The sequence below is a fragment of the Amblyomma americanum genome, chromosome 1 (assembly GCF_052857255.1).
Source record: "Amblyomma americanum isolate KBUSLIRL-KWMA chromosome 1, ASM5285725v1, whole genome shotgun sequence".
Classification (NCBI taxonomy): Eukaryota; Metazoa; Arthropoda; class Arachnida; order Ixodida; family Ixodidae; genus Amblyomma; species Amblyomma americanum.
This window is the reverse complement of record NC_135497.1, coordinates 122,155,393-122,168,723: the sequence shown is the minus strand read 5'-3', so window position 1 is coordinate 122,168,723 and position 13,331 is coordinate 122,155,393. Positions and strand designations below refer to the sequence as shown.

Sequence of the window (13,331 nt, the reverse complement as noted above, 5' to 3'; positions counted from 1 at the left end):
GATTGTTTCATCAGCTTCTATTTTCATAACAGAACAATTTTTCTGCCAGTAGCTGAACACTGCTATCAAGATCATCACTTCGAGATTTCATTGCCACACATAGCAGACAACAAAAACACCACCAGAGGCTACATCGAAACTCCCTCACATCTTCCATGCTTGACTCAGAGTGAGGTGTACATGATGATGAGGTGTACATGATACAGGTAGGCATGATGATTAACAAAGCTCAGGGCCTATACAGTAGAACCCTTTTCAAGTTTTTCACAAGGCAGCAAAAAAAAAAAAAGAAACATACCAGCTTTGTACCATGGTTTGTTTGTTTACTCATTCACAAACCATTTTACAAAAGCTCCTCAGTACTCTAATTTTAGTAAGCGCTGAAGAGCCTGTGTAACTGGCATTAAATAAATAGTAGCAGATTAATTTTGACCAATCCAAGCTCTTTAACAGTTTAGCTTAGTTTTGTGGTCAGAACACCCCCCGAAATTTTCTTAGCGCTGCATCCACCCCTCTACTGCTGGCGGAAAAGCGTCAGCAGAAGCCAGTAAAACGACGCGGCGAGTGGGAGCAGAAGCAATCTAGACACATTATACTGCGTTTCAGCACTACGATTAGGGTCGTGTGATTAATGGCATGAGATTAAGACCAAATACACCATCTTTCACCTCGCTTAATGATACAAGCAATGACCCACATGCATAAGAAAAATTATGCGATGGAATAAACGCATTCCGATTTATTTTCAAACTCATGAGAAATGTTGTTGATTTCCATAAGTTCTGTAATGTAATTCCAAGTCACTTCACACGATCAGTGAGCTCCTTTGCGCTGAACGGATCATTTGACAACTGCGACAAAGAAAAGCGTGCTCAACGCCATCTCTGTGCACATGGCATCTACTGTCTACAGCTGCTTCTGTAAAACATCCTACCCGCCATAGACAGCGCATGCAGATGTTTCCTATGTTACCCTCGTCACCTGTAGAATGTGGCCAAATCATCAGAATGCCCCGTGGCAGTTGCTCCGTGGTTAAGGCGTCTGACTATTGGGTCGGGAGACTTAAGTCAGATCGCGGCCATGGCAACACCGTTGGCTCCGTTTCATTGAAGGAGAAACGCAAGTTACCAGCCATAGTGGCTCAGTGGTTAAGGCTACTGATCCGGAGTGCCCGGGTTAGAACCCGACTGCGGCAGCCGCATTTCGATGGAGGCAAAACGCTAATGATGTCAGTGCACGTGATCCCCAGGTGGTGGAAAGTATTCTTGAGCCCTTCATTACGGCACCTCTTTCTTCCTTTTTTCTTTCACTCCCTCCTTTATCCTTCCCCTTACGGCTGGCGCGGTTCAGGGGTCCACCGATATGTCAGACAGATACTGCACCATTTCCTTTCCCCGACAACCAATTTTCAAGAAATAGTGCTGAGAATCCCAGAACTGAAAGACTCTCATTATAAGCTAAGGACTTCACACATCACATAGCTTGAAGTACGGAAAATAACAATGAGGCTTAGTGGAAAAACTGACATTGACACTGGTGCCTTTAATAACCTGAGTAACTGGATTTGCAGTAAATAGCCTAGCTTTATAAAGGTAGCGAGGAGCACCACTAAGCTCTGTAACTCACCCCTCTCTCCTCTTCCGAATCACTTCCTCCAAAGTTGTCAGTAGTGCTGGATACATCCATATGATCTGCCTCCTGCATCTAGAGAACATTGTGATGTCACACACCTGCTGCATCATAGCAAATGCGCACAGGTGCCTAAACTGTTATATGCTTCTAAAAGGGAAAAAAACATTAAAAAGGAGTGCTGCAACAGTATAAAAAAAAAACACTGTCATTAACGACAATGTATTGAGTGCAAAATACCTGTGAGAGTAAGACAGCAACTTACGTGCTTCCACTTCAGGACATTAAAAAAAAAAGTTCTCTTGTGGTAGTACAGTTATGCAGTTACTGATTTCGCTAATGCAATTTATTGTTAGGGCAAAGTTTTAGTGACATATCTAGGAGATGGCTTGTAGCATTCACAGTGGTGGATGTACAAGAAAACAAAACACACATGCGAAGCACAACAAAAAAGCCCAAGCACAAGGCTGCAGAGGGAAAGCAATACTGGCAGACAGCATAACAAAGAGCTCAATGCAGTTCAAAAGTTATCGTTCAAGTCAAATCTGTTCAAGTCTGAATACAGTAATATATTTGATTAGAATCTGGTTTCTTCCAACAAGACACCATGTTTCCAAGTGAGCCTATTATACTGCTCGCTAAACATATGTACACTGACCCAGAATGTAATGCCTGAAGATTTCACATAGACAACACACTGACCTCCTCCCACAAAGGAAGCACAAAGATCTTAATGGTAACTCTTATCTAATCTCAAAATATAAGCCTTAATATGGCAGCATGCTCAATAACAGCACTAAGAGGGCTGGAGGGGAGGAGTGGCAGAGGCCCACTCGGGCCCCTCCTGGCTAGCCTAGAGCCCAGTGACTTACTGTGGTGAATTTCCATAAAACATCCTATATTCCTGACAGCATTTTTGTACTAAAAGTATGCCCACCAAAACAGCAACAATAAACAGCATACACGAGTCTTGGAAAGCCACTTCCAACACAAAATAGCAAGCTCAGGAGTGGTTAAATCAAATAAGCAAGCATGCAGCAAGCACAAGAGCACATGAATATCACAAATGAGATACGGCCAAACAGCAGCATTTTGTACAAACTTTCTTCCGAGATTATGTATCCCAGTTATCTGAGCCCCTGTTGAAGTCTGTGGTGCGTAATGGGTAAAAGAATATTTCAATTGGTAAACTGTAACGGCTTGAACAGTAAACCAGACTACATGTATCAAACTGCAAATGTCCTTTACCTGAAAAGCAAAAATGTCAGTTCATGTCACAATAAAAGCATGCTCTGTGGGCAACCAAAATACGAGCACCATAATTATCAGTGACCTTCGTGGCTGAGCAGGTGGAGTGTGCGGCACTGATGTTAAGAACATTCCATGCACACTTCAAGCCCGACTGCAAGTATGTGTACTGGTGGCCAAGAGTGCATGCACTTGCCAAATGTTGTAGAATGGGAAATCTGCAGTCTACACTGGAAAATCAAATTACAGCCACACACACACCAAGCGTCCAAAATCAGCCGAAGAACATATCCCACTGACCTCCAATGTGGAATGCCCCAAGCTGGCACATCTGCAGCATGTCCCTGACATGCGCGCTGCACAACCAGACATTTGTGGATCGTTCGGATACCGCTGGGACGTGCTCGTTTCATTACTCGTGACACGAAAATTCAGTAATCAAAAAGCTTCAGTATTGGTGGCTTTGGAGCTTCGTGCTTCCGTCCAGTATAGCGCAGGTGAGGTACGTTAACAAACTTCGCATTCCGAAGCATTCCGTTTAAATTCACTTCGCCGAGTGTCAGGAATTTGGCAAGACTACAAACACTCCACCCCCGATTCAAAGTAGTTGCTGCATGTTTGCAGAAAGCTGTAAGTACAACGGCATGTTCAAAGAGTGAGGTCGAGACTGCATGCGTCGATTCCCGCGCCCGACTCGAACGCACGACTGTGCATGTGCAACCGCGCGTTTGTGTACAGGTGCTCACAGAATAATTCGGAATGCCGCGAAAGTGGCCGGGCACTGACGGAGCGCGCCGGCGAAAGATTACAGCCGCGGCAAGCCGCACGTGAGATAGGGGTGACAGCGCGTGAACACGCAGCGCGTCACAGACGCCGCTCGCACAGCCCCCTTCTCAAAGCTAAGAAGCCGCTAGCGCTAGTCTTTTTGGAATGAGGCAGATCTAATCTAGGTTCACTAGAGAAGGAGGCTCGCTAGATCGGGAGGCCGAGCCATTACCCAATGGCAGAGCAGGCGCAGTCTGTCTCCGTATTCTTACGGCGGCGCCCTTCGCAGACGAGTTCCCGCCTGTCCGGCATTCGGAATTATTCTGCGAGCACCTGTAGTACATTCGTGTCGTCACAGTACTGCTCTTCTCCTTTTTAACTACACAAACTACGCTGCATAGCATAAAACGTCGCTACTGCAGCAGAGGTAAGCAACTTACCTGGGCCAAATTATCTTCAAACTCCCGTAAAAGCTCAGGGCAGCCGCGCAGGTTTTCTCTTGGCTCCCACGTGTCCTCGCTCGGACCAAAATTTTGCCACCTAATGCGATATTCCAGTATTTTCCTCCGTCCCTTGCGACGTGTACGGCGATCCAAGATCCGTTCAACCTATTTATGTACGCAGAAGGAACAAGACGTCTAAGTATAACAAAGGGTAACCGTTGTGCGCGGCAGTGACAGAACGCAACGCGAGTTCAAATAGAGCGCACAAAAGAACGCAGACAATTTTTAAATCACTTACTTCGAATGCGTTCATTCTTTTCAGACAACGCTGACAACTGTTATCACAAATATAAAGATTTCTCTACAACGCGTCGCTTTTTCTGCGCTACTTCTGGAACTTCCAAACTACCAGGGAACCTGTTGTTGTCGTTAGCCTATACTATAATTGGCGGGAACCTATTCTCGACACGGATGGCCGCCGTTCGGCGCCTTATTGTCTCTCTGATTGGCTCATAGGGCGATCACATGCAAGTCACGAGTTTCAAATATGTGGCGCGAAACCGTCAGGCTTCGAAATCGTTTTCTGCTGTGACGTCTATTAATTAAATTAATTAATAATTAATTAATGTGACGTCAAAATGACGTGTCCTTGAAGATTGATTTTTAGCACAGTTCCACTTGTATTAAACAGCGTGCGCTAACAGGACGCCTCCATTTTGAAACGTACCCTCAAACCAGAGCGCAGCGAGCAAGCCACTGCGCCAGTGGCGCTATGGGGTTGAGAGTAGCCCTCTCTGTCGTCTGCTGTTTTAGACCGCCGTGTGGATGCCCTCGCGGGCCGGGCCACGCTCGGTCGAGCCCACGTGACCGGTCCGCAGGCCAGTCCGTGGCCCGCCGTCTGGATACACCTTAAGAGGCGTCCGTATACGTGACGTCCGGACGTCCGCTGAAGCGTTTCTCGAACTGACGAGCCCGGCCGGCCCGTCTCTCGGCGTGGTGTTCCGGGTGCATCCGTTTGGGAATGGGAGGAATGCGGAGATTTAGGCGATATTCCGATGTAAGTTCAGCGTAACTTGGGGCCGATCTCGGCGGGGAGATCCCAACTTGCTGCAGTACCGCTCGGCCAGCGTGTGTGAGTGAGAGCCGCTCATACTGGGCGGTGAGGGTTGCTTCGATCAGTTCGCTCACGGTATTGGAGATTCCGAGAGCCATGAGCTTACGGGTAGCTGTGGACATGGGAAGACCTAGGGCCGTCTTGTATGCTTTTCGAAGTGACGCGTCTAGCCGTTCGCTTTCGGCACGAGTGAGACGTAAGTAGGGTCCAGAGTAGGTGATGCGGGAGCAGACGAAAGCTTGAACGAGGCGCAGGAGGTTGGACTCTCGCATGCCATGATGCTTGTTGGAGATTCGCTTAAGGAGGCGTCCGATCTGCACAACCGACTGGTCGATGCGTTGGATCGTGATGTTGTTGCTGCCGTTGGCCTGTAGATGCAAGCCCAGGATCCTGATGTTGTCTGTTCGAGGAATCGGGTTTCCTTGCACCTGGAGGTTGATGTCCGGAAGTATCTTTGAAGGGCATCGTCCCGGGGAAGGAATGATGATATACTCGGACTTTGTCGCCGAGCACGTGAGGCCAACTGTACTTAGATAATCTCCGATCCGTTCGATCGCGGTCTGTAAAGTCTCTTCAATCTGGCCGTCACTGCCGCGCGTGATCCAAAGTGTGAGGTCGTCAGCATAAATGCTGTGATGCAGGTGGGGGATGTCGGCCAGTAGCTTCGGCAGGCCTATCAGTGCGACGTTAAAAAGCATCGGCGAAAGTACGGCGCCTTGCGGCGTGCCACGGTTTCCCGGAGAGATGATGGAAGGATCTCCCGTGCCGGCTTTAAGTTGCACTGTGCGGTCGGTGAGAAAGTTTCGGATGTACGCATACATGCGATGTCTGACACCGAGAGCTTGAAGTTGTTGAAGAATCGCTTCATGGAGGACGTTGTCGATTGCCTTGGCAACATCGAGGCCGACGATGACTTTCGTGTCTAGTGTACGTCTCATGACTACCTGATGATGGAGAAGAAGCATAATGTCCGGGGCTGCTAAATGAGGGCGGAAGCCGAACATAGTGTCTGGTAGAAGATGGTTGTCTTCAAGGTATCGTGAGAGTCTGGTCTGGATAACGTGTTCCATCAGCTTCCCAACGCAGGACGTGAGAGAGATGGGACGGAGGTTGGCCAAGGTTGGTGGTTTGCCTGGCTTGGGGATGAGGACTAGATTGGCGCATTTCCACTCTTGAGGGATGGTACCGCTGGCCCAACATTCTTGAAAATAGTCGGTAAGAGCATGAATGGATGCGTCGTCTAGATTCCTAAGCATTTTATTTGAAATGCGGTCAGGACCGGCCGCCGAAGTCGTCTTGAGGCGATTGAGTTCTGCTCGGACCTCCGCTAAAGTGATCGGAGCGTCTAGACAGATTTTCCGCGCCCTGATAGAAAGGGAGGTTGGTTGTTGGTTCAGGGCGGATGTAAGTATTTATAAGCTCTTGTTTAAGCTCGTCAGACGTGCCAGGATACTGGTGGAAGATTCGCTCAAGCTGTTGGCGTGTTTGGAGCTTGCCTCCTGCTGGGTCGAGTAAATGTCGAAGGAGGTTCCACGTCTTACGAGCGTTTGGAGTGTTGTTTTCTGCGTGCGCTGTCGATGGCGGGTAGGATGTTTTACAGACGCAGCTGTAGACAGTAGATGCCATGTGCACAGAGATGGCGTCGAGCGCGCTTTTCTTTGTCGTAGTCGTCAAATGATCAGTTCAATGCAAAGGAGCTCGCGGATCGCGTGAATTAAGCGACTTAGAATTTCATTACGGAACATATGGAAATCAACAACATTTGTCATGAGTTTGAAAAGAAATCAGAATGCGTTTATTCCTTCGCATAATTTTTCTTACGCATGCGGGACATTGCTTGAATCATTAAGCAAGGTGAAAGACTATGCATTTGGTCTGAATCTCATGCCATTAATCACAGGACCCTCCCTAACCGTACGTAGCGCTAAAACACATTATAATGTGTCTAGATTTCTTTCTTCTGTTCCCACTCGCCGCTTCGTTTTGCTGGCTTCTGCTGACGCTTTTCCGCCAGCAGCTCTTTCTTCGGAGGTTGCAAAAAGTTGCGCAAAGCAATGGCGACAGGCCTAAAGAACCACGAAGACAATTGCAAACTAGCAACATAAATTTTATTTCAGGAAGCACACTGATATCTTTTCGGAATGCAAAACTTTTATTTCGTCAGACAACAGTTCACAATTGGCAGCGAGAGCCTAGAAGTTGTGACGGAATACGTCTACTTAGGGCAGGTAGTGACAGCTGATCCGGATCATGAGAGGGAGATAACTAGAAGGATAAGAATGGGGTGGAGCGCATATGGCAAATTCTCGCAGATCATGAGTGGCAGTTTACCAATTTCCCTCAAGAGGAAAGTGTACAACAGCTTAATCTTACCGGTACTCACCTACGGGGCAGAAACGTGGATGCTAACGAAAAGAGTTCAGCTTAAGTTAAGGACAACGCAGCGAGCTATGGAAAGAAAAATGATAGGTGTAACGTAAGAGACCGGAAGCGGGCAGAGTGGGTGAGGGAACAAACACGGGTTAATGACATCCTAGTCGAAATCAAAAGAAAGAAATGGGCTTGGGCAGGGCATGTAATGCGAAGGCAAGATAACCGCTGGTCATTAAGGGTAACGGAGTGGATTCCAAGAGAAAGTAAGCGTAGCAGGGGGCGGCAGAAGGTTAGGTGGGCGGATGAGATTAAGAAGTTTGCAGGCAAAGGATAGGGTTAATTGGAGAGACATGGGAGATGCCTTTGCCCTGCAGTGGGTGTAGTAAGGCTGATGATGATGATGATTTCGTCAGAAGGCAAAATGCAGATGATAGTCCACGGTTGGCAGCGACCTAGTAGCCCATTCAATGGCCCTGGTTTGAACGGCCAGGTCTGAGCTGACCAACACAGCCTCCCATTGCTCGAGAGTAGGAACTTGTATTAGATTCCGGTGGCGGCTCCTCTTTACAGTTCCACAATATGTGATCTTAAGTGGCCATTTCGCCACAAACCGTCAGGATAAATGTTGTTTGCAATGCTGGACATACCCGACACAACGCCTAAACGCTCAATCAGCGCTCAACGCAGTCGTTCAAACTAGACAGCGCCTACTGAGCCTAGGCAGCTTTACCATAGACAAGAAATGCCTTGCATGGAAGGCAGTTCTCAGACGGCATGATAATCGAATCGCGCAGCATGGCAGACGACGGCGCAGACGAGCCGGCGCCTCCCTATGTTTGCCACAACCGAAACCGCATAAGAAAAAATCAGTCCTTAATTATTTAGTGGTCATAGGCAAACACTACGTGGTTATCCGTGTATGCTAGCATTTTAAGCATAATTATAAAGAAGAAGACATGCAACTAAAAATTTGCTGTCTACACAGCCTACGCAGTCACATAGCCATTTATTTTTTGTTCTGAGTGCTGGCGTGCTGTGAAGAAATTAGTTTCAAGGACAAATTTTTGTCGTTTACGAGAGTCAGCGTTTGCGTACTGCTTTGCATTCACGTTCAAACGAGCATGTGAACTAATTGTCGCAACGACGGAGAGTCGTAGAATTCAGAGAACCGAACCGGGGGGTTTGGCGATTAATTCCAACACCTTGGTTGAGGGTCCGACAGCAGGGGTATAAAATACTAACGCAGCGGGACGCTGCCGTGAACGATTAGGGGAACTGATCGGGGGGCCGTGGAAGTAACGAGGGCTTCCGGTGTTCAACCGGTGCCGCAACGCTAAGTCCGCGGGTCCGAGTAAGGGATATCTACACTGCCTCGACCGGGAACCATCGGATCAGAGAGGGCTTCTGGTGGGCACCAGTACCGCAACGCTGACTCCGACGGCCCACGGCAAGCTCGGGAAGAGAGAGGTAAGGCCAATGCTTCCGTGCAGCCCGGGGACTACTGCCTGCCGTCGCTATTTGTTTGTTGCTGCCAGGAAGAAAGAAAGGAAGGTGCACAGGCCTGCTCACTGGCTCAAGCCGAGCCACAATCGCTACCACGTGCAGATAGAAGGAGAGTTGAAAGATGGGATAGATAGACAGGATAGTAAAGACGCGCTAAAGACAAGGCCGATTCCGGAGGTAGTGCAATACCGGGCCAACCGGTGGCGGGAGTGAAGCATCCTTCAAACTCTCCGCCACATTTCCAAATTTTCGATTACAAGTTGTGATAGCGTGATTGCGTGAGAGGGCGACACGCGTCCTCGAAAGCCATCTTCTGCAGGCTGCAAGTCAGGCCAACCGAAAGCCAATCCAATCTGCTTCACTTAGCAGCCAACATGGCAGGCAATCAGAGGCGCAGTAAGGTGTCCGGTGCGATGAAATGGGATGCTACCCCTGCGAAACAGACAACTACGGGTCGGAAGCCTCTCGCAGAGCCAATGTCTGTCAAGCAGGTATTTGTTATGGTAGGACTGCACCTGTGTCGTCGCGTGGTGGTTGTTGAACCTCGTGTTAAAGTGCCTCTGTACCTTGGGGTTTTACTGATCGGGTCCGTGATGTGCGACTTTTTCCCCATTCCGCGTACTTACCTCTCGCGCAAGGACAACGTGTTTAATGCGTATTTCGTCAAGCTTGCCTGGGGCTGGACTCTCGTTACGGTAGGACTGTTCGTGGCCGTTTCCAGTTGGGTGTACTGCTGCGGTAACCGTGCGCTTGTTGTGCGGCATTTGACTCGCCTCGCTGTCGGCACGGCTGCCTGGTTCTTTACGACAAATTCCTTTGTAGCCTTTGAAACGTACACCAGCCGCTGCACTCTTGAGAAACACGGAACGCGCGACGCATGCTTGAAGGCTGGCCAACGTTGGTTTGGTTTTGACATTTCGGGCCACGCATTTCTGCTCATTTTCTGCAATCTGTTGATTGCCGAAGAAGCACGGAGTTTCTGTGGTTGGGAGAGAATCGGAGATTTGCTCAGAAATGAAAAGTACGACGATGATAGCGCCCTGAAAGACCTGCCAGCTGAGCAACTGCGCCTGCTACAGGAGGCTTACCCACGGCTGACTCCTTATGTGCGCCTGCTCTTTGTGGCTATGACCTACTTCTCACTCCTCTGGGATCTAATGCTCATATGCACTGTAGTATACTTTCACAGTATGCCTCAGAAAGTGCTCGGCGGTGTTGTGGCTATTGTTGAGTGGTTCATGTTGTATCGCGTCTGGTACGTGTCATGGTCTCCGGGACTTCCAGGAAAAGGACCGTTCAAGTACGCCGATGCCCCGAGGAAGAAATCGCAAGGAGCTCAGAACTGAAGAGCCATCGAACGTGCACCCGCTCGTTCACTCTAACGTAATGAGGCCTGCCTCCATCAGCGGACACCAGCACTGACGAGTGCAATCTCAACCCTTCATGGGAGGATTGGAGAAAAGCCGGCGAATTTGTGTGTCGGTGCAACCCGCACGTCGGAGACGCTGTAGAGAGTGGCAGTGACTGTTGGTCATGTGTCATATTACCGCGTGAAAATGCATTTGTTGAGGTACAACAAAATCTGAGTCAGAAAAAAAAAAAAAATTCGGGATGAACTGCAGAGCCAAATGTATCAGTCTTATTTATCATCAGACCATTTGGATTATTTAAAAATAAAACATATGAATTGTTTTGTTTACCATTTGTTGATGTCTGCACAAAATGACAAAACTGTGGTGGATCAAATGAAAAGAACCCTAAATGCTGTGTTGCTAAACTTTCATCTTAGAAGAGGTCATGGTGTTGGTAATTGGTGCGCAGTGTGATGGCAGTTGTTGAAGTCATGTTCAACCACTTAACTACACACTAATGCTTTTAAAATGTGTGTAAACGCACAAAACAATTGATGGCTTACAAATTATATCACAGGTGCCATGATGAAGGGTCAAGCATAGCCTCTACAGTGTAGGCTGGAGCATGACCGCCTTCACAGAAACTATAAAGCCCTTTATAAAGCTGGTTATGGGCTGGAGCAGGTGCTAATTAGATATCTGCTTTAAAAGAATGAACTAACGTTTCTCGTATTACTAGTCAACAACATGGTGGCCATTATGACATGCTTTGATAACCCGAGCTATATGCTGCAGGGAGAACTTGTTAAAGGTACTTGTAAAATGAGTGTTGCCTAAGCATAGTACATGCTGCTGGAGGTAAGTTTTCAATGCAATGCCGTCCACTGTTGCTTCCAAAAAAGCTTTGTAAATTGTTATTGACATCGAAGTGTGGCTGTGAAATTGCAAAGGCTTGGATGTCAGAGATATACCAGATGACAGACATGTCCTCTTGTCGAAATGTTGGCTAGTGGACTGAGGCTCCCTCTCAGCCCTTGTTCATTTTGTTTTGTGATGCCAGTGATATATTACATGTGGCAGGCTGTCATTGCCGATTGCAACATTAGTATGACTATTTCTTTTCTATATCCAACTTTTTCATTCATCATTTTGCTGCTATAGTGTTAGCGCACCTTTCTGGCCTTTCTCAAAAATATACAGTCCACGGGCTTTGCTTGTTGTGGGGGCGCTTGTAGTACTTGAAGTCCTAAGTGGGGTGAGTATAAGAGCTCACCTGATTTTTAGAGGTTTGGAGTGTTGCAAAGCACAATAGCACAGCAAATTACATGCACAAAGTCAGTAGGAGGCACTGACTCTGGATCAGTTGATTCACTTATATTTGTTTCCATTATGGAATGAAGCTTCTACAACTAACGTTCAGCAGGCTCATGCTGATAAATTATAGCCTTAGTGCAGGCTAAAGAACCCCAGGTGGTCAAAATTTCCGGAGTCCTTCACTACAGCGTCCTTCGTAGCTTGAGTCGCTTTGGGACGTTAAAATCCCTAAAACCTAAAACCTCTAACCTGAGCCACTCCAAGTCATCATTTAGACACTAGTGAGTTCTGCATATAGCTCTGTGTGCATGCTGTTATAAAAATTTAAGGTTTGGCTTGTTCATACGAAAAACAGTTGAGAAAGAAGAAACTGCTAAAAAAATTCTGGCTTATTTGGATGGCTTAGCATTCATTGTGTGTGTTATTATGCTTAAAATGAACTGTTGTGGATTGCATTGCTGTTACTGGTCCCTGCCTGGTGGGAACCTTTAAACGTTGAAGAATCTTGGAGAGCTGCATTATCTGGCTTTTGTTGACAGATGGCCAGGACTGACTCATACTGAAAACTTAATGCATTTGAACAATTTATATCCTGCAGCGTGCCTGTCTTGAACTCGAAGGAGATCGCGAAATAGTTATCTGTAACATGGAAGAATGGGTGCACCCATGCTAAAGGCATGCCGCCCTGCGGACTGGTACCTAATTAAGTAGCGTGTCGCTTGCTGGATGCCTAGCCTGCTTTGCATCGAAACTGCACACGACGGTGCTTCGGAGCCAGCCACTGCCTATTATAAAACGTGCACTCATTTTACCAGTTTACTGTGAACGCAAGTATTTCACGTTGTGAACATACGGTTTGCTTCCGCAACGCCTTCTACAGTGAGGGCAAGCAAACAAGGCGAGAACTAGAACTGCCGGGTGATGTCCGCCTTTGTTGCTAAATCCTAGTTCTTTATGTTCCTGGATCCGGTAGTTCCGCTAACCATGGAGCACAGAGAACGCGGAGAATGCGCCACACGGCTCATAACAAGGTCACAAGCCTGAACACGCTTCGCCCAAACCGGTCGCCTCCCGGCGCGGTTTCCTTTTCCACCTCTGTTGTCTCACGCATCCAGTCACACAGCTAGCTACTGCTGCTGTTGCTGATAGGAAGAAAGAAAAGGAAAGTGCACGGGCGTGCCTAGTGGCTCAAGCCGAGCCACGCTCGCTGCCGCGTGCTGAAAGTAGGAGAGTTAAAGGATAGGGCCGATCCCGGAGGCAGTGCAATACCGTGCCGACCCGTGCCAGAGTGCTTCAAGCCAAGCACTCTGCCATATTCAAAAAATAAGTTTAATATCTTGGGTCCAAGAACCCGCAGCAGATATTAAATCAGGTATTCCAGAGCGGCGACAGCGGCTTCATATAGCAGCATCAGCAGGTGCAAGCAAGTGGAGAAGCCTCGTTTTCAGGGACGCGTAGCGCTGTTCGATATACTAATGTTCTTCTGAAAGAGATTTCGATAAACGCGTACAATAGTGCTGTAATTTAGCATGAAATTTTCAAGGAGATATTTTGATTATTCGATGTGGGCAATATTTCGACATCCGTGAT

The 13,331-nt window shown here is 47.7% G+C and overlaps 2 protein-coding genes and 1 pseudogene across 4 annotated transcripts in view; 1 reads left to right on the top strand and 2 right to left on the bottom strand.

Moving 5' to 3' along the window:
* The window catches only part of LOC144113569 (chromobox protein homolog 1-like), a 36,279-nt gene extending 31,734 nt beyond the window's left edge, over positions 1-4,545 (bottom strand). For all 3 annotated transcript variants that reach the window (XM_077646713.1, XM_077646714.1, XM_077646712.1), the window contains exons 1-3: positions 4,384-4,545; positions 4,083-4,250; positions 1,627-1,704 (exon numbers count right to left, since the gene is read on the bottom strand). In XM_077646713.1, coding sequence (XP_077502839.1) covers positions 1,627-1,704; positions 4,083-4,250; positions 4,384-4,398 — 261 coding nt within the window. In that variant the 5' untranslated portion in view covers positions 4,399-4,545. The remainder of the gene's footprint in view (positions 1-1,626; positions 1,705-4,082; positions 4,251-4,383) is intronic.
* Positions 4,546-9,401: 4,856 nt separating this feature from the next.
* Fitm (acyl-coenzyme A diphosphatase Fitm) lies at positions 9,402-10,774 on the top strand. The gene has a single exon (XM_077646711.1). It carries the CDS (start codon positions 9,450-9,452, stop codon positions 10,419-10,421), a length of 972 nt encoding a protein of 323 aa, XP_077502837.1. The 5' UTR covers positions 9,402-9,449; the 3' UTR covers positions 10,422-10,774.
* Positions 10,775-12,976: 2,202 nt separating this feature from the next.
* LOC144116759 (U2 spliceosomal RNA) lies at positions 12,977-13,105 on the bottom strand (annotated as a pseudogene).
* Between the last annotated feature and the right edge of the window lie 226 nt (positions 13,106-13,331).

What these genes read in the sequence shown, in the direction of transcription:
- Fitm (XM_077646711.1), top strand. Translation starts at nt 9,450, where the DNA reads ATGGCAGGCAATCAGAGGCGCAGTAAGGTGTCCGGTGCGATGAAATGG.